Genomic DNA, 25,148 nt, shown 5'->3' with positions numbered 1-25,148 from the left:
GATCAAAACGCATTAGCTCGGCCTGTGAAACGTTTGCAGGCACAGGGAAGCTGAGCTTTTCACGGTGACTGTCGTTTCCATTAGGCATGAGGGGAAGAAATGGGGGGCAGCTTTTCCAGGCTCACTCAGGTGGCCCCGAATGTCTGGGCCCCACGGGACTTCCTGCTCCAGCCCCAGTGGAGCTGACACGCCCAGGTCTTCAGCAGACCCCAGTCTCCGGGAGCGTTCTGGCCTCAGCCTTCACGCCATCAGGAGGGCGAGGTGGGGGGCGCCGGAGACGGGAGCCTGTGCGCAGCCCGCGAGGTCTCTGCCTAGGAGCCGGAGAGGAAGAGAGACACAGCTGTTAAACCACCACCCAGGTGCTAACGCAGGAAGTCGAGCAGAACCCCTCCCTTGCCCTGCCAGTGCCCCCCGGCGCTCATACCCCCCACGCCCACACACACGCTGGACACGCTGACGCGCCTGCACACATCTCTCTCCTCTTGGGAATCAGACAGACTCGCAATGGACTCGTCCAGGGCTGCTGACCCTTGGGGCCACGTCAGACCAGGCACTCCTTCCAGACCCAAGGCAGCAGGTGAAGGCGATCAGGGCCCCATGGTTAAAGCACCCAGAGCTACATCGGCCAAAAGCCCAGGGCGAAGAAGCGATACTGCGGCGGGCAGGGACTCCTTGGCTTCTGATGAGGGTCCCTACTGCTGTAGGTCCCCCAGTCCATCCTGAAATCGGTCAGCAGAGCAGAAACCAAGTTTCTCCCATAAACTGAGATCCAATATTCAACCTTGTGAGAAATTCCTCCCCCTAGAATAGTGTTTCCCAAGTGTTCCATGTGCACCTGAATTGCCTGGCCATCCAGGAAGATTCTGATTCAACAGGCCTCGGGTGGGATCCAAGAGCCTACATGTCAAACGAGCTCTTTCCTTGTTAACATAACAAGGAATAAAGCATGAGAACAGTGGCACGTTCCCATCTGTTTTTCCTATCCCAGAAGCAGTTAAATGTCATTTTATTTCGCTGGCTGTAATCTCTTTTAAAGAATTTTTAATCTCTTTTAAACAGAAAGCTCATATTTTAGAAGGAACAGTCCACTAAATTCTAAGTGATCTCCAAAGTTTGTTTTTTTTTTCCCCAACAATGAGTTCCATGTTGCTAGTGTGAGTTACAGCACAGAGTCCTTTTATGATTTGAAAAAAATCAAAGGTAATTTTTCCTTAATTCTCGTAGAGGTGCCAAAACACAAAGTTCAGGTGCCTTCTATAACATCCTTCTTATATTCCCCAGAAGGTGGTGCAAGAGAGCCATGCCTCCACCACTCCAGTCACTCTGTGGACTGGCTTTTGCTTGTCTGAGGGTCAATCATCAAGCAGTTTGAGGCAGTTTTGGGGGTCGGGGAGTGGGTGGAGAACACAACCCAAAATATAAAACAAAAAACCCAGAAGGCTTCTGAGAGATTCAAGTTACTCAACAATTTTATTTACCCATTCTACACACTCACACACACACAAAAAACACATTTCAAATACATTTATACACCTTATAAGGATCTGAGTGCCATATTTTGACATCAATGTCACCAGATTAAATTAGAATGCTGCTAAGGATTTACATTCCTTCTTTCAACAGAGCTGTGCCTGGGAAACCTGGAGGGCAGCTCTACTGGGTGCGGTTCCCAATTCAGTCCATTCCAGGCCCATAACCCAGTGAGCATCATAACCCAGGGGTGCTCAGCTCATTACCAGCACCTCCGAGGGCACAGCTGGTGACCAATCCTTTGTTTTTGCCACAGGAAAACTACCACCATATCAGAATGAATTGATCTTGTTACTTCTTGCTACACAAGAAAAACATACATATATACACACACAATTCAGGTACAAAGATCAATGAGTCATGGATCCCCAGTGAAAGGCTTACTGAAAAAATTACTTTTGCAAAAGTTTCCTTTAAATTGTTATTAATTAGACTATGATTTAGAGCCAAGTGGATGGCAGACTAAAAACAGAAGCATTATCCAGTGGAATGCTACAGCCCATCGCAAAGGAGGCTGAGGACACAGAAAGTTCAGAAAGTGAGATCCTGCTTAGAAATGGGGGAATGGATAGGATGACTTCAAGCAAAGGCAGTGATATCAGGCTCTGGGCTTGCATCTCCTTAGCTGAGTTTACAAAATACCTTACAAGTGATGTTCAACATTCACTTTCTACAAAATGACTAGAGTTTGGCTGCTACTCTAAAAGAAAATGCCTACCGAAAATCATAGTGTACAGAACTTCCCCCTGAAGAAACTTCCTTTCTTTGCAGGACATGTGCAATGGACAGAGAATTACAGTAACATGCATACAGTGTGAACCCATACAATTAGAAAACAGTCAGACTGTCAGTTTACAGATCTTAGCAGAGGCTGTCGGTTAGTCAGCATAGGGACCCTACCACAGTCTGTCAGGCAGTCAGCATATAAATACTTCTAGATACAGTGTTCTGAACATGAGTCTAAATTAAACCCCTGGACATACTTCTGATATTTGAGCTCAACCCTGCCAATGCTGCAATCTGATTCAATTGTAAATCAAATTAAAATTAAAATACTTAATTCCAAGAAAATTAAAATATCTAATTTAAATTAAAATATTTTAAAATGTATACTGAAAACCTGTGTAAAGTTATGAAATTTCTGGGAAACAAACACAACATGGCCTCTGGGCTTAGCAAAGACAATGGAAAGTGCACAAGACTACACAGCCCAGACAAAGTTCCCTCAGTTATTAGACACGTGTTCCCCTGTCCCTGGGCTATGCCAAACATCAGGGAGTTTCTCTGCTATGCAGAACTCCTACTCATAGAGACACCGTAAGGTGGATTTATTTCCAAAAAGCTATATCCTATTTCTTCAAACTGCCAGTGCTTTTGAAGAGCAAATGTGGGTTGAAAAGAGGAACACCCAGAACCTCACAGGAAACACTCAACCGTTTAGTTTAGGTAGGATACAAATTTCTTGTTCTCCTAACCCAAACTTCTTGAGGGTTGGCGGAAAGTGAAAGTGAAGTCGCTCAGTCATGTCCGACTCTTTGCGACCCCAGGGACCGTAGCCCACCAGGCTCCTCCATTCTTGGGATTTCCCAGGCAAGAGTACCGGAGTGGGTTGCCATTGCCTTCTCCAGGGAGTCTTCCCGACCGGGGAGGGAGGACAAAAAAACACACAGAACCAAACACCAGAGACAAAAAGCAGACACCTAGCACAGTGCATCTTTTAAAGGGTTTTCTTATTGCACTTTGTGACTGAATGCAAAACCACCTCCTTACCAAACCAAAGCAAAGACAAGACACATAATAAGAGCTAAATTCCATTTAAGGATTATGATACAGGGGAAAAAAAGCTGTCTAATCTGCTTTAGATTCCTCTTCAAATCTGTCACAGAACTCATTCAGTTTTAAAGCAGAAAAAAGATAATTGACTAGACAGTGATTTTTCCTTTCCCCATTTTCTAACAATAGACTGAATGTTAAAGCCTTCACCTATTTCTCCCATAACATAACTGAAGTGAAAGTCACTCAGTTGTGTCCGACTCTTTGCGACCCCATGGACTTACACAGTCCACGGAATTCTCCAGGCCAGAATACTGGAATGGGGAGCCTTTCCCTTCTCCAGGGGATCTTCCCAACCCAGGGACTGAACCCAGGTCTCCCACATTGCAGCCAGATTCTTTACCATCTGAGCCACCAGGGAAGCCCAGCAAAAGGTGCTCTGGAGTTTGTCCTTTCTTATTAGGATTTGTGATAGAGACATAATCATAGTAACGTGTATGTATTACCATTACACAGGCATGCGGGCTTCCCTGGTGGCTCAGTTCGATCCCTGGGATGGAAAGATCCCCTGGAGGAAGGCATGACAACCCACTCCAGTATTCTTGCCTGGAGAATCCCCATGGACAGAGGATCCTGGAGGGCTACAGTCCATGGGGTCGCAAAGAGTTGGACACGACTGAGCGACTAAGCACAGCACAGCACACACTCAGGTCAGAAGGGGAGAGGAGGACAGGAAAGAAAAGACAGGGAACAGAATTTCTCTTAATACGTGGAGTAAAAGCTCTATTCCATTCTACGCTCTCCTGACTTCTTCCTGCTGAAGCTTCTCTGGAGGCATCTTGCTCTAAAAACCGAAGGGTGCTGACATCCTTGCCGTTGTCAAGTTCTAATTTCCGGTGTCCATTATGAGGCTGAGCCCACCTCTGGCTTCTCTTCTTGGGGAAGCAAACTGGCACATGGGGAGAGTGGCGAGATATCAGCAGGCCGAGGGCCCAGTGAACGCCCCAGTGCCCCGCATCTAATGCAGGGGTTTGTAACAGGGTAACACGATACTGGTTTGCTAGGAAATTCTCTTCTCACTAAGAGTACAAACAGCCCAAAGCCAGCTGGGGATCAAAATGCTCTTTCTCATGCAGTAGCTCTGAATCACTCTCACCTCACAGCATCAGAAAAGACCGAATGCCCATTTGGGCTAAAGATGCCACCAGCCAAGCAAAGCTAGACAAGGCAGCCTTGCAAAAGTGCCACACGCATCTCCCAGACCACATCATCCTGGGGGACAGTCCCAGCTCCCGACCCTTTGTCTCATAAGCGCAGGACAAGAGAAAAGGCAGAAGGAACTCTCTACTCCACTTTGACACCCACATTCATAGACTCAGTGTGTGGCTCTTCCACAACTGTTCACTTATAAATTACATGCCCATTCTCTAAAATAACCTTCAGGGCAAGGACTTTTTCTCCTGTTTCTGTGTCTCCTTCCTCCACCACCAGCCACCCAGCCCAAAACTCCACAAACATGGACACCAAGAACACATTATATAATGCCTCAACAGGAAGAGCAGGTTATCTTATGTCTGGAAGGCAATTTCAAGCAGAATCTAGGCAAGTGGCCTCTGAAAACTGTCTGTGATGTCTAACCAACTTAGGAAGTAGGAAAAAAGGACTCAAGGTCACAAGCCAGCTGCCTGTGATGCTAACCCTTACCATCCCACAAGCTTCATCTCAGTGCTTCTCCCCAGTGTGCTTGGAACTCTCAGCTGCTATCCCAGGTCATCCATATGATGTAGGGATCTGTTCCCCATCGCCCTGCGACGTAAAGGGTAAAAGCTCAACAGGCTGCTGCCTGAAGTAACAATGAAGGGGTGACTTCATTTAATACTGTGATCAGCTCACACAGCTAACTCCAGGGAACTGTTCTTTCAGAACTATGAGAAATTCAGAATTCCTCGGTTGACGCTTTGTCCAAGGAACCATTGCCCCAGTGTTTCTCCAACCAACATCATAAAATGGAGTGTGATTCAGAATCATCAGAGAAGCTATTTAAAGACCCTAATCCTTGAGACAGAGTCAGAATTAAGCCTAGAGTGGATCCAGGCATGAGTACGTTGCACAGGCTCTATCGGGGATTCTTATGAATACTCCTAGATGAGAAGCACAACAAAAGGTCTCCTGCTGGTCAGACGCTCAGTCATGTCCGACTACAACCCCAGGGACTGCAGCACACCAGGCTTCCCTGTCCTCCCCCGTGTCCTGGAGTTTGCTCAAATTCACGTCCACTGAGTCAGTGATGCTATCAAAGGTCTCCTATTACCAAATAAGAACAACCCTGGCAAATAGCTAACTGTCACTGGTCACCTCTAAGAGACAGATTGATAACTTTGAGGTGGGGAGTCCTTTCTCTCTTTTAAAAATCTCATGAGAAACCTACACTTGCCTTTCAGATAAATACACATACATGTATTCACATATTTTGTATACAAAATTGGTGGGGGGTATGTCATTGCAGGCCACCAAGGAGCTAAGAATTAGTACTCTAAGCATTTCCAGTTTAACCCTGCAGAGAAAATAAAATGATACAGGTAAATAGTAAGAGCTAGATCCCACTGGATTCCAAGACTCCTCTGGACATCAAGATGAAATAAAACAGTACCTTTAGTGAGAGAGATTAAATTTATCACTAGGTTTTCCCAACATTTGGGGGAAATTTGTTCATATAAAAAATTTTTTTAACTTAAAAACTGATATTCAATATTGAATATTCCTTTTTAAGTTAAATAAAGGAATAGTGTTGAATATTACTAAAAAACAGCAAGCAGCTCTAGTGAACCCTTCTCTGCCTTTCCCTTGAGCAATTCAAACCTCAGCAATGACTCGTGAATCTAACTCTGTCCTTCTGAATAGTCCCAGACAGAGGTCACTGGCTTTGGCAGGAAAGTTCCTGTGGTTGGCAAAGAAGCTGGGAGCCACTGGAGAAAAGGGATACCTGCCGTCCAAGGGCCCTGCAAGAGCTAGAGACCAGTCTACTCTCCTAAACCTCACCCCGCTGCAGCCTAGACACCTACGTCTGAAAAGGACAAACCAAGGTATTTCCCACAGACCGAGAACCAGCTTCCCTCAGGGCACTGGAGACTTCGGGATTGCTTCTCATGAAAGGGGACAAGAATTCTCATCCTATGTCTCCCTACAGGCTTCAGAGCATCTGTGGATGTTCTGTAGCCTGGGCTGACCCCTGCAGGACCTGACTTCAGAGGAAGGGAGAAGGGAAAGAAAGGCTCCCCCAGGCCAGATCCACCAAGGCCCACTGCAGAGAACAGCAACAGAGGCCAGACTCCCCTCGCACCCACCACCCCTCCCGTCCTCAACAGACACACAACAAGGCCATGTGTCACACCAGACAACCCAAAGGGGACGTGAGAAGGGGGAAGAGGGCAGGCAGGCATGGACGGTGAGGGGAGCACACCTCGGGGAGACAAAGGCGGAGGGGAGAGGGGCTTCTGGGTCCCCCTCCACCCTGTCCCCACTTTACCAACACAAGGACAAGACTGAGTTTATAGACACTGTGGATGGACAGGAATATGGCACGCTCAGCCTCAGCCCCAGCTGCGCCAGTCACCCCAGGAGAGGGGAGCCCTTCTCCTCCTCCTCCAAGCCGCCCCAACCTGTCCAGAAACACCCAGCTCGCAAGCTTGCCCCCGGGCAGGAAGACACACACCGCAGACTAGCTAAGGTTGGTCTGGAAACACGTGACCTCACATTCTTTGCTGAGATTCACGGTGTGGGGTCGGGAGGGGGTGTGGGGGCTGGAGGTGATATGACTCCTCGGTGATTAGTGACAAGGGCAGGGGGCCAGGATGGGAGGGAGACACACGGTTACGCCACCGGAATGCTGACTTGGGTCTTCGGCTGGTCGGCCCCTTCTTGCGTGTCCAGGGCACGGAGCGGGCTGAGGGGCTGGAGGGGCCGGCTCCCAACACTGTAATTTCTTGGACGCCTGATTGTATTCGAACTGGACAGAGGCGTAAAGCTGTTCCTTCTCATCCTTACAGGGGTTTGGCTCTTGGGAAAGTTGTTCTGATTGGAAACGAGGGACACCACACAAATGAAAGCCAAGCCAAAAGCTCACTCATCAAGGTTAAACAACGCTTGTAACCACAACAGCCTCCTCCTCTCCTGCTTCTCTGCAGACAGGCTCTCTCGTAAGACCTGGGCCATGACCTAGTCCCCCAGCCCCAGGAAGCTAAAGGTTGTAGGGGGGAGAAGTTCCTTGAGCATCACACTTCAAAGCTAGAGAGAGGCTCAAAGAAAGGAAGGGGCTTATTTAAGATCACTCAGATTACCAGGGCAGACCTAGGAACTAACCTACACTTCCTGACCCCACCTTCCAGGAACCAACTTTCCAAAAGGAGTGCTTTCCGGGGGGTGGAGGGGGGGATTTCCATTTCACTTCTGCCAAACACTTTCCGTTTTTCATTGAATTTCCAAGAGCCAATTGTCAAGGTTAAGACTCATGAAAGAGATACTAATTTTCAAAAATAGTAATTCCAACATCTCTTCCTCTTGGAAGTAAGCAGACTACGTAGGACATGAGTTCTGGATCTGTTTTTCCTTCTGGACATAAAAGAAACCCCAGTCTCTCGATGTCAAAGGTTCAAGACTCAAGGTGGCGGGGAACCTGCAAGTCATCCATGGAAAAATACTTACAGTTGGCTTGTCACGGTGAGTGTTCACAGCCTCCACGTTGAGTTTAATTGTTTCCACTTTGCACCCTGAGAAAACAGAGAGGACTTCAAGAAGAAAGAAAAAGCTTCAAGAAATTCCCAAATACATACAGACATCCTTTCAAACATGGGAGGCAATGAGGGAGCCTCCGGCATACAGGAGTGATGAGAGTGAATTGCTAGGCAAACTTCAAAGAAAATTTAAAAATCTTGACCTTCCCCAACCCCACCTCCTGCCCAGTTCCCAGGCTCATCGTTACCGTAGGCCACGGGAGTAAGTTTGAAGATGGTATGGAGAGGGCACCTCAGGTATGGTAGCTCATCTGAAAGCAGAAAGTCCAGGTGGAGGAAATCTCAGTATTATGAAACAAGGTCACGTTAGTGCAAGAGAGCATCCAAGGGGCTCATGAGTTTTCTTTATCCTGATCTGGAGTTGGACAACTCCCCCTCTAAACCCCAGACAATTATCAACACAGCCTCCAAGAAAGCCACCCAGACTACTGAGTGGCTCAGAAAGGAAATAAGCCCACTTCAGATCCTTCCTTGCAAGCAAAACAGAAGTTAAGTGCTGTGGCCAGGGGACCCAAGAAGGGAAGACTGGGCTTCAGGTGGGTACACCAGAGGTCAGTGAGCAGGCTTCTCAGCAGTGCAGGAAGATCAGGAAGGGAAGGAAGGGACGTATCAAAGATACAGGAGCACTTCCTTACTGCTACCCCAGAAACCTGTCTACCCCGAATTCCAAGGATGAAGATGCTTCTAAGACACCACCCTCCCTAGAGCTAAAGTAACATGCCGGGAATGTTCAACCACTTTTCTACTGCTGCCAGGCGTGTGAGCTCAACGCTGCCCCTCCAGCCAAGCAGGACCAAGAGCCCCAGCAGCAGCCGCTCTCCACTGGGGGCTTTTGCACCAGCAGAGGAGTTAGCCCCAAGGCTGCTGGGAGCCCCACACTGCTGACTGAAGAATGTACTCCAGTCTGAGTGGAAGAAGGGGAGGTCTGGTTGCCAGGCAACCCAGTGCCACCCCAAGTCCAGCCTCCTCCCCACCCACCCCCCCCATGGCACCTGCACCCTTGTCCAAGAAGTAGGCGAGGAGGCAGCGCATGACAGCCTGGTGGGAGATGACGAGGACATTGCCCTGGCGCTCCAGCTCCATGATGACCGGCTCCAACCGCTGCACCAGGTCCTGGTACGACTGGGGGGGAAACGGAGCGGGCTGGTCGGAGGCCGGGCGCGAACTGGCAGCCAAGTCAGTGGCCGTGTCCAGAGTTCAGAGGCTGCTTCTTTCTCCCCAGATGGCTTTCCTCCTGGAGGTTCAGCAGCTCCGTGTCACGTGCTAACCACCCCCATCCCCAGTATCGCCTGAGAGTCTTCAGACCCTTCAAGAGCTATATGCAGACCAAGGAAACTGCACATCAAGAAAAGAAAATCTGAACGCAGCCTGTGTTTTGTATCTTTTTCTCCCTACAGAGTAGGCAGAGTGTAAGGCAACAGAGGCTCCTAGGGGTCTCCTAGACCCTGTAGGTTTCTCTTGTTTCCCTTTGCCTCACAAAGCCCTAGACTATAAAGCCACTTAGACCAGCAAGCGATCGTAAACACTGTAGATGACAGGAAAATCCTCATACCCCGGATATTTACTTGGCGCCTATACCTGCTTGGGTGGGGATAGAAAAATAAAAAAAGAAGTTATGGGGACTTCGCGGGTGGTCCAGTGGTTAAGAATTAGCCTTCCAGTGTAGGAGATGCAGGTTTGATCACTGGTCATCGAAGTGAAATAAGATCACACATGCCACGGGAAGCTTAAGCACATGGCCACAACGAGAGAGAAGCCTGTGCACCCAACGCTTGCCACAATGTGAGATCCCACGTGCTGCAACGGAGACCAAACCCAGTCAAATAAATAAAAAGAAGTATTTTTTTTAAAAAAAAGTTAAAAAAGACTCTACTGATTCTAAAATATACTCAACAATAGAAGCTATCTTGTCATCCCTTACCTGGGGATCTTAACAAATTGACTGCCCAAGCTGAATTAAACACAGCAGGACCCAAAAGTAGGAAGAAAAACTAAGTGATACCTTAAGTACCCCTGGAAGGTCCCCAAACTCACATTCAATCCTTCCCCCCAAATTAAAGCTAAACCCCAAGCAAAGGATGGGACAGTCGCCCCACAGGAAGGAATCTCACCTCCCCTCCAGGATAGCGGTACAGATATTTCTCTTCATCTCGAAGCGCAAACTCATCTGGGTACTGCTCCTGAATCTCCGCATAAGTCATCTCCTCACACACGCCCTGCAGGAACCACACAGCTCGGGGAGGCGAACGGACACACACAGCCCCCCAGATAAAGAGGTGACCCTGAGGAATATCAGTCGTCGGCGCCAGGCACTGGGCCGGCTCCCTTCACACACTGTAACTGACTGATTCACAGAATGAGGGCTCAAGCTCAAGCTGCTGCTTTCTCCTGTGGCTGGGGAGCTGAGAGGTCAAGAAAAGTCAGCAGGAAAAAGGAGGGGAAACAGGGAAGGAGGCCCTGGGGAATTCTTATAGGAGGCATAAAAATATACAGAGGAAGGAAAGAAAAGGAAGTGTCTACTTCTAACCTCAAGGACACAGAAATGCAAAAACAAATTTGGAAAGGACTTTTCTACAAGAGCTGACCGAGTGACCTAAGCAGAAATCAGACAAGATGTGAGTTGTCAGCTACTTCCTTTTCCTCGGAGGAAAATATATGAAGAAACCAACTGGAGCTTCACTCTCCCCAGGTACCAGGGGCCATGTCAAAAACTGGTTCCTGTGTTGGTGCAGGCACATCAGGCAGCGGGAAGCCCCAACTGGGGACACAGCTGTTCTCACTTCCTCCTCCGACCGGCCCCAGATTCAGCTTCCTCAACGTCTCTACTTGGCAACCCCAGTTTTCTAGACAGCACAGCCCACGTGGTGACTTCTGAGTGTTCCAGCCTGAACAGGAGACCTTAACTGGCACTTTAGCCATCAGATCCTTCCTACTCACAGCATCAATCTCATTCAGAATCTTCCACTGCTCGTAGGGCACCCCCAGAGATTCCGCGGTCTGGATAGTTCTCTTCAACTGGCTTGTCCACACTTTGAGGTCTGCTATCTCCTGTTCCTCCAGAAACTTCCTTAGAGCCTGGGCAAACTGGGCCATGAAACAAAACATGTAAGAGAAAACACAGAAGCGGACTTCCCTGGTGGTCAGTGGTAAGGACTCCACGCTTCCACTGCAGGGGGCACCCGTTTGATCTCTGGCTGAGGAACTAAGATCCTGCACACCAGGCATGGTGAAGTCGAAAAGAACACACACACACACACACACACACACACACACACACAGGACTGCCATTTCAGCCTAAAAAGGACAGTGTGCATGACCCCAATCAAACTCTGAAAGGTGCTACATAGTTATAATAGCCCAGGAGGAAATGAACTTCAACCAGAGCAGCCTGTACTGTGCTGGGCACACAAGGTGAGCCCAATAAATGTCTGACAGCTGAATGATCACAGTAGAAATGGTTCCAAGTTATGCACCGCCCAGTGCAGAGCTGCTGCTGCTAAATCGCTTCAGTCGTGTCCAACTCTGTGCGACCCCATAGACGCTGCCTTCTCCGCGAGTGCAGAGCTAGAATCCATGAACAAGAAAACGTCTCTTCGCTGAAATCGCAACTTAAGCCTAATAGGATTCAGTAAGAAGTTAAGGGGATCGAAGAGATGACCTCCGCCACGTCCTTCTCGCCCTAAGCCGGGGAAATCCAACCTGCTGGCTAACTACTCACCTGTTTTCCTCGCACTGAGAGGCCTGAGTCACCCCCAATCTTCCCCAAGAGGTTGAACTCGCTCTCTCCGTGCCGGCACAGGTAGATGGTGCGAGGGTGGACGTGGATATTCATGAGGTAGTAGACGATCTTGCTCTGGATGTAGTCCTGGACTTTGTTCACGAGAAGTCGCTGGCCCACGTTTATCACCTTGATGAAAGAAAGGTCCCTGGACAAAGCAGGGGGAAAAAAGTCCCCTGCGTATGAAAATCCGAGCATAACAGAAGGGGAAAGGATCTGCAGGGCGACTTGAGACTCCTAGGGGCTCTTCCGACTCCCCCACGATACCCCCACCCACGTGGAAGGAGCCAAGTGGAAAGAGATGGGTCACCCACTCCTCAGAACCAAGGTGCGGCAAAATGCCCCGAACGTCTCATCGGGCAGCCCCACATCCTTCGTGCCCGCCCTGCACTAGGCACCGTGGCTAAGTGTGCTGAGCAGAACTCAGGCTTCCCCTCAGGGGCTAGACTAGATGACCTGGTGATTTTGGTAACCCTGAAGTTTGCTGAGAAGCACAGCATCCAACTCAGGTGGTCAAGACAGTTAAGAGTACGGCAGCTCCCGAGGGGAGGGGCAGGCAGGAGGGAGCAGAACCACAGACAGACGTCTCTGCGCATTCCCTCCGTCTACGTATCGGTCAAGCTTTTCTCAAAGGCACTCACAAAGCCTGCTCTGGGGCCATCATGGAATTTTTCTCACTATAAAAATAACAAGTGTTGGGCTTCCCTTGTGGCTCAGTGGTAAATAACCCACCTGCCAGTGCAGGAGACACAGGTTTGATCCCTGGTCTGGGAAGATCTCACAAGCTACAGAGCAATGGAACCCGTGTGCCACAACCACTGAGCCTATGGTTTAAAGCCCACAACTGCTGAGCCCTCACACCACAACCACTGTAGCCTGCATACCCCAGAGCCCGTGCTCGGCAACAAGAGAAGCCACCACAGTGAGAAGCCCACACGCCCAAACTAGAGAGCAGCCCCCACTTGCCACAACCAGAAAAGAGCCTGCACAGCAGCGAAGACCCAGCACAGCCGAAAATAAGCAAAACTTCTTACAAAATAGTAACTGCTTATTCCAAAAAAAATTTTTTTAAAGAAAGATGCAAAGAAAAATCACCCATAGCCCTACCACCAGAGGTAACATCTATAAACACACATACACACACACACACACACACATATTCTTCTTGAATATTTTTCAATGTAGGACTCTGCGCTAACTAAAGAATATACTATTACGCTGTATCTAGAGCAGCAGTTTTCAATTTCTGTATTAAGTAACATCTCCAAACACTAACATTGTGGGCAACACACTCGAAGGGAACTGAAAGACTAAAAGCATGAAGCAGACCATGGAAGCAGTTTGACAATGGGCTATGCACACTCACCATTCGCTTGGCTGCAGAGCTGTATTCTTATCTCAGCAGAGCTGCTCTGACTACATGCTTTCATGAAGACCACCTTCTCATGGGTCTCCCTGCACACATATCATTCTTTGACATGGACTTGGCATTTTGCTACAACTCTTATTGCCGTCACACATCAACTTAACCTGCATTCCAGGCCACACTGCCGATAGGTACTGCCATACGAAATAATATATAAGTCATATACATATATGTGTGTGTGTGTGTGTGTGTGTGTGTGTGTGTGTGTACGTATATATATGTATATATACGTACACACATGTATGGCCTTCCCTGGTGGCTCAGCTGGTAAAGAATCCACCTATGATGCAGGCGACCCCAGTTTGATTTCTGGGTTGGGAAGACGCCCTGGAGAAGGGATAGGCTACCTACTCCAGTGTTCTTGGATTTCCCGGGTGGCTCAGATGGTTAAGTATCTGCCTGCAATGCAGGAGACCTGTGTTCCATCCCTGGGTTGGGACGATCCCCTGGAAGGGGGCATGGAACCCCACTTCAGTATTCCTGCCTGGAGAATCCCCATGGACAGAGGAGCCTGTCGGGCTACAGTCCGTGGGGTCACAAAGGGTCGGAAATAACTGAGCAACTAAACAACAACAACATGCATATGTGTCTGTGTGTGTGGGTGGGGGGTGGTGTGCTTAGTCGCTCAGCCGTGTCCGACTTTTTGTGACCCCATGGATTGTAGCCTGCCAGGCTCCTCTGTCCGTGGGATTCTCCAGGCAAGAAAATTGAAGTGGGTTGTGATGCCCTCCTCCAGGGGATCTTCCCAACCCAGGGAACAAACCCAGGTCTCTTGCATTGGCAGGAGGATTCTTTACCACTGAGCCACCAGGGAAGCCTCCTACACATGTATAATAGATTATGTTTTATGCAAAATAAATTGACATATTATGTTATTTACATATGTAATATATGTGCACATACACATATATATATACACACACACACATACACAATAAACTTTAAAAACTGATCAAAAACTGATTACACACCTTAAAGGGGTGCCCTACAACACCCCGATTCAAAACTACTGATCTAGAGCAGTGGTTCTCAACCAGGGGTGAGTTAGCTCCCCAGGGGACATTTGGTTAAATCTGGAAACCTTTTTGATTGCCACAGCTTGGGACAGCTATAGGTATCTAGTGGCAGAGGGCAGGGGTGCTGCGAAAGCTCCTAAAGTGCCTGAGACAGCTCCCCACGGCACAGATATCCAGTTCAAAATGTCCATCATGCTGAGGTTGAGAAATCATAGTCTAGAGCACACAACTGAAGAACTCATGATGAAAAAAACACTCTGGTATTCAAGGGTAAGATTCAATCCATTCAGAGGCCACAGAGCCATATCTTTTCTCCCTGGAATGATGTAAACACAGGTCTGGATGGTCAGAGGAAGACTACAGACAGGGTGAGAAAGGCTCCTTTCTCACATGCAGCCCCTGCCTCGGCCCTCAGACCTCGGCCTCAAACCTTACTTGTCATGGCTGTCTGGGTCAAGGGGTTGATAGGTGACTTTGTAGCACTCAATCCTCTTTAGGAAGTCATCCATCACATTCTCCCTGTTCCTTTCAGGGTAGTCGGGGCTCGACACCTTTACCTCCTGGAATCACAGGAAGAGCAGGGCCTGGTCACAGGTCTGCTCTCAACAGCACTTCTGCAAACAGCCACTGCTACATAAAGCAAAGCAAGGCCAGAGAAGAGGCCTTTCACGGGAGCGCTGGCGATCCCATTCATTGAGCAGCACCCGCCCCCCGTCCTGTGACCCTGGCAACCAAGAAGGGAGAGACAACTGGGGAGTCACGCGCCTGCCCTTGGCTGCAGGACAGAGGCAGTCACACAGCTGAAGCAGCTCGCGGGCCCCGATCCCTTCATGGACCTTCCTGGGGAAACAGAATGGGATTCAATTTCTCCCCACGGGCACTTAGAATAAAGTGCATGATCAGACGCCTGGCTGACTTGGACCAGACACCTCCTTGGCAAGGCCCCACACTGCTGGGAGAGCACCACCGGGACACAACGCATGGACGTCCATCAGCACAGCACGGTACAGCGATCAGATGGGCACAGGTATGAGCTGTGACCACACCCAGCGAGGAGCCCAGAACGCTGACCCGAACCTTAGACCACTGGTGGGCCGACAGCCTTCATGGAAGCTGGCCCACACAGATAATGAAGAGTCTGATCCATTCTAAGAACATACCTAGGTTTCAGCACGTAGCTAATACCCGGAATGCAGAGCCAGGACTCCTACAGTTTAAGCTGAGCCTCTATATTCAACAGCTAATTCTTACTTTATTCCTCAAAGCCTGCTTCTTCTCCCAAGGAAAGCGTCGAGAAGTATAAAATGGGGTCCTGGCAGATCTAAGAGCTCATCCTGTGCTGCTGAACATGTCTATCTCTCGCTTTCATTACCAAGCTGACTCTCCACCCACCCCCACCAACACACACACGCAAGGCATAGAGACATGTGTGCAGGGGGCTCACCTACCAGGATGTTGGCAGCAATGACGTCAGGATCATCGCACACGGACTCCACAAAGAACACCTGCCCAGGGGGAGAAGGCAGCGATCAATGAGTCAAAAATGGCCATCCTGTCAATTAAGAGCACACCTTCACATTTGCCCCACCCCAGCCACCATATCCCCCGGAGATTTTCTTTCATGAAAGTGGCCTTCAAGGGCTCTTCATTTAAAAATAGCTCTTACCATATCCCCAGGGCCTCATACATACATGCTAAGGAACTGAGAAAGGAACTGAAAGAAAACATTCATGTTTTGAGGGTAAGGCACCAAGACGAGAGAATCGAGTGTCCAGCCCTGTTCTTCCCCACCAGAGTCAAGCAGGTCCACACATGGCTCCTAACTCCCCACCTTCACCGACCCTCCTCTTCCTCCAGCTTGGAGGCAGACCCTGCTGCTGCTGCTGCTGCTAAGTCGCTTCAGTCACGTCCGACTCTGTGCGACCCCATAGACAGCAGCCCACCAGGCTCCCCTGTCCCTGGGATTCTCCAAGCAAGAACACTGGAGTGGGTTGCCATTTCCTTTTCCGACGCATGAAAGAGAAAATTGAAAGTGAGGTCTACCTTGAAGGAATTCTCCTCAGCAAAGTTCAAAATCAAGTCCCTCCTCTCTCGAGTGGTATTGGTAGCATCAAAGACCTGGGAAGAGAGCCCACGAGGCAGAGGAATGGGGACCGAGAAACAGTCCCACCGAGGTGGACGCAGGGCGGAGCGGTGCAGCTAGGCTGCCACAGGGGTGGAGACGGGGAAGAGGCAGGTAAGGCTTACCGCGATCTGCCCACTCTCCTCCGTGAGATACGCCTTCACGTCTTCCAGCGCCACCAGGGCACACTGTCTGCCAGGACAGCAGAGGAGATCAGCCAGGGGACTGAGGCAAGGGCAAGCTCAGGCACAGTCAGAGACGCGAACCTCTAGGGTGCCGCAGGGGTCAAGTCCCTTCTGTTCAGCTTCCCCATGGATCAAAAGTTTTCCCCAACTGGACCTTTCAACTTCCCCATTATTCTTCTGCCTTTCTGGATCTTTCATGTTCCCCGGCCCCACGTACATACCTCACTCTCTGGAGGCTTAGCCTACAGCAACACTCACAACTTTCTGAGTCCTGTTCTTCTACCCACCCAAGTCCACAGTGATCCACCCAGTGGGTAATTTCCACTTAAATTCCCACCAGGTGTTAACTAAAAAGGAAACCAAGCCCCATGACATCCATTCTCACGATGGCCAAGGAAGGGCTGGCCTGGCGGTCAGGCCTAGAAGACTCACTTGCGAATCTTCATGGCCTCCTCGTTGTCATGCCGGAAGAAGTCATAGGACTTATAGGACTTGACTGCTTGCCGCCGATACACCCCAAGATTAAACACTGCAGAAGACACCCACACCCTTTAGCAGTGAAACAATACAATGTCCCAAAGCGAACTTCTCGGTCTAATGTCAGAGTGGCCAAGGGGACTGAAAAAAGCACCATGGTATGCTGGCAACAATACGAGAGTAAGAATCAGATTAAGTTCAAGCTCTGACTTAACAGACTCCGGACAAGTCTTAAATTATGTAACTTTCCATTTTCTCAGCCACTTCGGCTATTCCACAGGGATACTGCTAAATAACACAGATGTAAGGGCTCTGGAAACATAAAGCCCTATTCTCATTTAATTCTTAATACTCCTATCAAAGGTATTTCCCCCAAATTAAGCCAATCCAGCCAAGGCCAGGAGGAACAAGTGTATGGCCAGAGAATAAAGCCAGTAAACCAGGAAAAACCATAACTGCTGCCAGGAGCACCCTGTAACCTTGATGCCAGGGACAGAAAGTCCCCCAGAGGCCTGGGAGGCACAGAACTGATCATTTCCTCTCCCACAGAATGCACAGCTGCACCTACCTTTGGTGGGCACCCCAATCCAGTTGAGGTAGCGTGTAAGTTTCTTGGACACGTAGGTTTTGCCACGGGCTGGTAAGCCAATCATAACGATGAGGGTTGGAGAGTTTGTCATGTAAGATGCCCATGCTAAAGGGAAATGGAATGGAACAGAAATAAATAATGAGAGGCCAAGTAAAGAGTGTGCAGGAGCCTAAGCCTTCATGATCAGAACCTGGTTTGATTCTCATACACCTCAGTGAGGCCAGGGTCCAAGAGGACTGGAAAGGCAAACCGAGGTAAACCTCCTAAAAGACAAAGTACCCAAACTAAGATGTGCCTTGCCCAAGGTCTTCACAGAGGTACACAAGGTGAAAGAGAAAAAAAAAAGTGGCCAGGAATAGAAAGACAGTAGCCATAGCATCTTCCTCAGCATTGAGAATATTTAGTAACACGGGGTGATGGTGCCATGGAGGAAGGCCTTGGGCCTGGAGATTCTACCAGTGCAGCCCTGAGCTGGCTCCAGTAACACATCCAACAAACTGTCTCTCCTGAGGATCCCATCCACCCCTTCAGAGCCACAGGCAAGAGTTATCTTGAGGATCAAAAAAAATCCTGCCCTCCACCTGTTTGGGCCTTTGTGCTCAGGCCACGAGTTTAAGCCAGAACTTCTAAATGATTTAGACGGTGTCAAAGCCTATCTGGGTGGCTCAGATGGTAAAGAACCTGCCTGCAGACACAGGAGACCCAGATTCGACCCCTGGGTCAGGAAGATCCTTTGGAGAAGGCAGTGGCAACCCACTCCAGTATTCCTGCCTGGAGAATCCCATGGACAGAGGATCCTGGCAGGCTATGGTCTACAGGGTCACAAAGAGACACGACTGAAGCGACTCAGCACACACAGCACAAAGCCTCCATGACACGGGATCTGACTAGACCTCAGGAACTGGCCCACAAGGGCATTACGGCCAGCCTGCCTCAAAGGCCCAGATAGCAGCAAGACAGTTTAGAAGCACAACAGCCACTGGTCTGCCCCTCCTTAGAAAACGGATTTCAAGAACGCTCATTTACACAGACAGCTCTCCCTGGGCAGGCAGGGGCAAACCAGATGCTCAGAGGCCAGGTGACCCGTCTGAGAACATACACTGAGTCACTGGGATCCGCTTTTCTCCACAAAAAGAGCCTCTGATGAGGATCGGCTTACTCATAGCCCCTCCCTGCCCACCCTGCCAGGAAGGAGTGGTGGAAGAGGGCCCTGCACGCTGTGAGTCACAGCCCTGGGGCCAAGACCCAAACGCAGGTCATCGGGAGGGACTCGGGCTCTGCATCTCCCACGAGGGAGGCCCTGTGCACAGACCACATGGAACAGAGTCACGTGCACCTTCATCTTCCAGAAGGCATCCAGCAGGTAGCTGCTGCTTCTCTTCCCCGGGACAAGGCGACCCTGGAAGGCTAAGAAACAATTCAGCAAACCGGTGGCAACTGGATGGGAATGTCATCTTTCACTTTTAGAGAAGGGAAGGTAAAAAGGTCTCAGTGGAGAAGTGGGCAGAGGGGCGTGGGTACAGAACAGACCTTGGAAGGAAGAGAGTTTCCTAGGAGTGTTTGGCAAGAAGTAGCCAGTAGCCAAACAGGGCCCTGGCAGTGAGCGAGGGGTGGGTGCCCAGACTTGGGGTCAGAGGAGTTGGCTTTTAGCCCTTCATTCACCCACTGAGGACATGGAAAACTCCCAGGCCTGAGCAGGAGCCCCTCCAAGGTAGGGGATGAGCAGCAGAAATGATTTTCGTCTCTGTCCCAACAGGGAGCACAAGGGCAAGCAAATGCGTGCTGCAGCCTCGCTGATGTTAGTCCCTGACCTCTTGACCCTCAACAGGCAGCTTGGTTGCCTCAGGTTTCAGGAGTCTTAACTTTCTCCAGCTCCCTTTCCAATCCCCGTGGCTTGGCTCATTACCTGCACCTCCAGTGCTGCTCGGCCCACACCTTCCAGCCCATTACGCACCTCCCCCAAATGTCCTCTTACCCTCCCTGAAGCTGAAAATGAACTGATGATCCCTGGGAGATGCTCTGAAGCCAGCCAGGGAACCAGCTGCTCCATGTTTACCAAACAGGACAGAGAGTGCTAAGAACAAAAGGAAGCACGGGGCATTAAGGACTCCCCTTGGCGGCCCCCAGCACAGCTCCCCCTCTGCCTGCGACACACCCACACATACCTGCTGCAACACGGCTGCTCATTTACCGCAGGACAAAACAAAATCATACTTTTATCTCAAAGTACCGCATCAGCAATAGTAGGAACACTCTGTCTTGCCTGTCACAGAACAAAACTATCACACTTCACGCTGATTAATTTCAGACACAATATGATTATAACATGTGCTGTGCTGTACTTAGTTGCTGAGTCATGTCCGACTCTTTTCGACCCCATGGACTGTAGCTCACCAGGCCCCTCTGTCCATGGGGACTCTCCAGGCAAAAATACTGCAGTCAGTTGCCATATCCTCCCCCAAGGGATCTTCCCAACCCAGGGATCAAACCCAGGTCTCCTGCATTGCAGACAGATTCTTTACCATCTGAGCCATCAGGGAAGCCCACGAATATTGGAGTGGGTAGCCTATCCCTTCTCCAGGGGAACTTCCGACCCAGGAATCAAACTAGGGTCGCCTGCATTACAGGTAGATTCTTTACCAGCTGAGCTACCAGGGAAGCCCATATTATAACATATCTGTTGACAAAGTTTGGAAAGCTGTTTCAAAGCTGAAATTCTCTTCTGCCTTCTTTATGCAAGGTTGAACTCACTTTCTCAATCTTAGACTTATTTTCCTTCACAAACACACTTAGAGGAAATGAGCATGTGAAAACTTCCCTCCTGTAGACAGAAAACCTGAGGCCCAGAAAAGGGAAGAGCTTGGCCCACAGTCCTGCAATAGAAAGTCAAGGTCAGGGCCCTGACCAGACTCCCAGTTTCATGACCGTCCAATTAGTCCTAGTCACCAGCTCTTGTCAGCACCTGACGAAGGGAACCAAGTGGCCAGCACAACTCTGAGCTATAATCTAAACCTGAAGGGTAGTCTAGAAAGCCCACAGTTCCTGGCTTTCTCATGATCAAGGTCATCTTCCACTTTTTGTTCTCAATAGCCCCAATGTTTTGAAATATACTGCCCTATGTGATTCTCTGTATTCATCAGAAGTCATAAAACTGCCAATTATGTCTGGCCGTTTTACTGATAAGCCTAATATATCCAAGTTCTGCAGCCAAACACTGAGAAAGTTAATGTTTTAGTTAACCAGTGCAACTATAGCTTAATGCCCAATTTCTATCAAGTACTTTGGAATATTAAAAACTGCTAACAATACAGAACTTTTGAGGAATGCTAATGAGTGTTTCAAAGTGTCTGTCTTTCCTCAGAGTATTTCTACAGGAAAGCTGCTGGCACAAAAATGGAAAGGTATATATGCAAGGATGCTTATTACATTGTTGTTGGTGATGGAGGAAAACTGGAAGCAATGTAGATGTCCATCAGGGAGAGGCAATATCCATACAAGGCTGACTGAAGAGTGAAGTAAATTTGAACTTATCAACACACACAAAATGTCCAGAATACAGATTTTAAAAGGAGCAGGGGAGAGATGGCAGCAGAACAAAAAATGTACAGTGTGAACCTATTTTCACTAACACCAGAATAAGATTTTAGAAAGAATCAAACTTAACAGGCACAGGCAAAATCATGAGAAATTTCTTGCTTTTCGCTTTCTTTCTGTGTTGTAATTAGGGGAAGATTCATATGAATCTGTCTCATGAAGATTCATGAGAACCTGTCTGTTCCAGACCTATTCAAAATATCAAAGAACAAAAGAAACAAAGAAAGAAAACCAGGTGGACCTCCCCGGCTACCCCTAATTCCTGCTTTCACTGAGCCCTGAAACCAGCTGTCTCAGCACCTTAAGGGCACCTCAGCCAGCACCACCCCCCTTCTCCCCAATCCCGGGAGCAGCTGAAATTTCAGTAATGCTCTTTTGGAGGCTTTGGCTCTCTAAAGACATTCTACAGCCCTCCAGTTCAGGCACTTCCCAGAGTCGAAGTCAGCCAACAAACAGGTGTAATTAGCAGTAATGGGATAATGGGTGAGCTATTAATAAAGCAGCTGCTGGGTATGAACACTAAGCAGACTGGGAAACCTGTTGCAAGAAACAGGCAAGTAACAGAGAAAAGGGAAATAAACACATACTCTCATAACTGTATTTCTCCTCGGACTGTGGCTTTCAAAATTTCACAGTCCAAATGCGAAAGGAGAACAAAGTGGGGTAAATAAATGACAGTAGCTTCAGGAGAACCCAGATGCCTCCAATGGGGAAGATGAGGGTAGAATTTGGAAAGGGGAGATCAAGAATTAGAGTCTAGAGAATGGAAAGAGACTTGGGATTATTGTTTCCTTGACTAATCAAAAGACCTCAAGACAAAAAAGCTGCAAAAAAGTTAGGAAGGCAGGTAGGAGAGTACTTTGGAGAAAAAAGCAAAGCCAGAAGGGCTGACGCTGGGCACTGGGCAGGGTCCATGACTCTCACGGTTATCAATTCCCCACCCCCAACTACCACCAACTGTTCTCTGCTCTTTTTGGACTCAAGTGTCCTAGTAACAGGAGGGCACCTCTCTTTAAGATATGCATTCCATACCCCCAAATCTGGGCTACCATATTGTCAAACAAGAGGAGAAAACACTTTTTATTGAAAATGTGATTCTTTACAGGGCTCTTTTAAATAGTGAGATTCCAGCACAGCATTTACCACATAATTCAATCTATATATAATGCTGCAGGAACACACACAACATGCAAATTGTCACCAGTGAAAAATAACACAGTTTAGCCACAGGCCCAACATTCTTCTAAGCGCTCTCCTATATATACGCATTCAATTCTCATATCACTCAGAGAGATACTATTAGTATCCCCATTATATCAAAAAGTAAAGTGAGGCATGGGGCAGACAAGCAACTTGGTTAAAAGCACCTAGTTAGGAAGTAGTAACAAGAAGATTTGGACGTAGGCAGTCTGACTCCAGAGGCTACACCCAAACATCGTGCTATAGTAGCTATCTTCCACTGGGTGCTTGCCCTTAGGCTTCCTCCCCTGGCAGAGAAAGAAGACGCTAATCATACAGGTCTTCTGTATGCACCAACCCCAGGATCACACCCAAACAAGCCGCCTTTGCTGCAGCCAAACCCCAGAAAGCTTCATCAGTGATAGGTAGGTGAAAAAAGATGATCTTCATTAATCATGAGACTGACACAGGCATGACATCAAGGTTGATACTCTGGGGAAAGTTTGGAACATGAGATGATCCCAAGTCTCATGCTGGTCGACTATTTCCACCTGCTGATAAATATAACCACTGGTAGGGTTCCAAGGGAACTTGGAAGCAGGGACAAAGTGAGCTTTCCTTGAGTTTCCCCAAAACATCTGTGGACCAAATGCCCAGGACCTTTTGACCTGGGCGATACAGTCTTGCAGTCTGAAGGATGCTTAGGCATGCAGATCATGGGGACAGGAAATACTACTTCATCTCTCTGCAAACCCACCTGTTGTCTCTGTCTAAAAGATGGGCATGGAAATACTCCTGTGAAACCCATCCCCAGAGGAAAATAGTTCGCAAAATATAAAGACTAAACTTGTAAGACAGCAAAGTGCCCCAGATATGGCAAGAAGTGAAAATGTCATGGTCAGTTTCCCTTAGGCCTGTAGAAATGAGCAACTGGTTCCAACCTGCAATTGCTGCTGTGAGCAGCACTCTCACAAAACTTAGCCCAAGAGATTAAGGGAAACTTAACAGTATCAGCCCCAAGGAATTCCTGCACCCTGCCACTCTGCCTTACTCACTGCATGCATAATACTTACTCTAACTTTCTGCATCAATTGACTGGGCAAATACTCCCAGGATAGAGGAGATAAAGATTCAGTTAAAGAAAGCAGGAAGAAAATGCTGGGCTACACCAGCAGTCTAGCCCCAAGGACAGACATTTCAGAGTCTACTTTTTCAGAAAGGAAATTCCCCTGGTAGACTTTGTTTTAAATTCCTATGTCAAAGAATTATTTCCCACTCCCACTCAGCAGCAAAGTCTAGAATTACAACAATATTCCTAAAATAAAATCCTGGGACAGAGTATTCCCTCCTCTTCCCCAACACTCACAGCATTTCTTCTCTGACATTCGGAGACTTGCTTTGGTTTCATAGCTATTGTTGTTCTGTTCTGAGGAAGAGGCAGGATTCCCAGACATGGCAACTCTTCAAATGTCTGGAAGGGACAAAAGGAATGTGAAGAAGAGAAGGAAGAAAAGAACCCTTAGAACCCCCAAAAGAGGACCACTGAGGTACAAGTGACAGAACCCTGGGCCAAGTGTCAAATCCAGCTCTCCTTCTCCCAGTTAATAGTTACATGCCCTAGGATTCATGAATATCTCCAGCCCTCTGTTTCCTTATCTATGAAGAGTTGCACCAGAACCCTGCATTTATAACGCTGACTTAGGAGTTTACATTCACATAAATTATCTCCTTCAATCCTTCCAATAATCCTGTATAAACAGATTTTGCTACCATTGCTACTTCTCCCCATTTTAGATTAAAAAAAAAAACTGAGGTTAATCAATTAAATGGCTTATCCAAGTTCCCTCCTAACCTCAGATTCCAGGTTAAGAATCTGGGGAGAGTAGTGGCATCAGGTGGGGCTGGGGTGGGTTGTGACTAGATCAAGTTCATTATCATAAAGCAATCGTAGTCCAATGGTAGGATTCAGTTCTGGGGGGAAAAAAAATGAGAAGTGGGAACATCACAAACATGTCCCCCAGAAGAAAAACCGCAGCTGGACCCGGGGACAGCCCCCGGACCCCACCACTTTCCCTTGTGGTGTTACTCTCAACCCCTGGTCCGCACTCCCTCCCCATACATCTCCTGGGAAGCAGTCGATGGTAGAATCACCCTGCAACTAGAGGCGGTAAATAACTTTCCCAAGGTCACTTGCAGCATAAGGGGTAAGTCCTGAGTCTTAACTGAAGTGGGAGAGCCCCGAGTTCACTCCGCAATCCCAGACAAGGGACTCGTGAGAAAGACCCCCAGTGCTTCAGGGACCTTGCAGTTCTTCCACTGACCACGCACATCCTCTGAACTCACCCATCAGCTGCGGCTCTGGGTCCCTAAACGTACGCACTCCAGGTAATGCCTGGGGTGGGGGCGGGGGAACCGGACTTGCCCCAAACAGCGTGGCTTCATCTTCCCGCACCTCACCAAGGTCCAGGCAGCCTGCCTCCTGTCGCCTGCCAAGCCCCTTCAAGGTGCTACACAGCCGCCGTCCACCCTAAGACCCCTCCCGCCTGCGGCCCCGGTACCTACCCGTAGAGGCTAACAGGCGGGAGCCGACTCTGGGGCCGGGGTCTGGAGAACCAGCTGCCGGCGGATCACGTGCCCTGCAAGGCCCCGCCCACCCCGGCCTCAGCCCTCACCTGGAGAGGTTCCTCGG

General features: G+C 48.8%; 1 protein-coding gene across 1 annotated transcript; it reads right to left on the bottom strand.

Moving 5' to 3' along the window:
• Nucleotides 1-248: 248 nt before the first annotated feature.
• On the bottom strand, nt 249-25,078 carry PFKFB2 (6-phosphofructo-2-kinase/fructose-2,6-biphosphatase 2). The gene is made up of 16 exons (XM_068985871.1): nt 25,022-25,078; nt 23,826-23,930; nt 17,666-17,791; nt 17,053-17,149; nt 16,561-16,627; nt 16,357-16,431; nt 15,762-15,818; nt 14,749-14,873; nt 11,812-12,019; nt 11,031-11,177; nt 10,205-10,309; nt 9,086-9,215; nt 8,282-8,344; nt 8,005-8,069; nt 7,195-7,374; nt 249-311 (listed from the first exon to the last, which is right to left on the bottom strand). The coding sequence occupies exons 2-16, from the start codon at nt 23,911-23,913 to the stop codon at nt 249-251; spliced, it is 1,596 nt and encodes a 531-aa protein (XP_068841972.1). The 5' UTR covers nt 23,914-23,930; nt 25,022-25,078.
• Between the last annotated feature and the right edge of the window lie 70 nt (nt 25,079-25,148).

This window comes from Capricornis sumatraensis, chromosome 14 (genome assembly GCF_032405125.1).
Source record: "Capricornis sumatraensis isolate serow.1 chromosome 14, serow.2, whole genome shotgun sequence".
Classification (NCBI taxonomy): domain Eukaryota; kingdom Metazoa; phylum Chordata; class Mammalia; order Artiodactyla; family Bovidae; genus Capricornis; species Capricornis sumatraensis.
The sequence above is the reverse complement of the archived record's forward strand: the minus strand, read 5'-3'. Positions and strand labels throughout refer to the sequence as shown.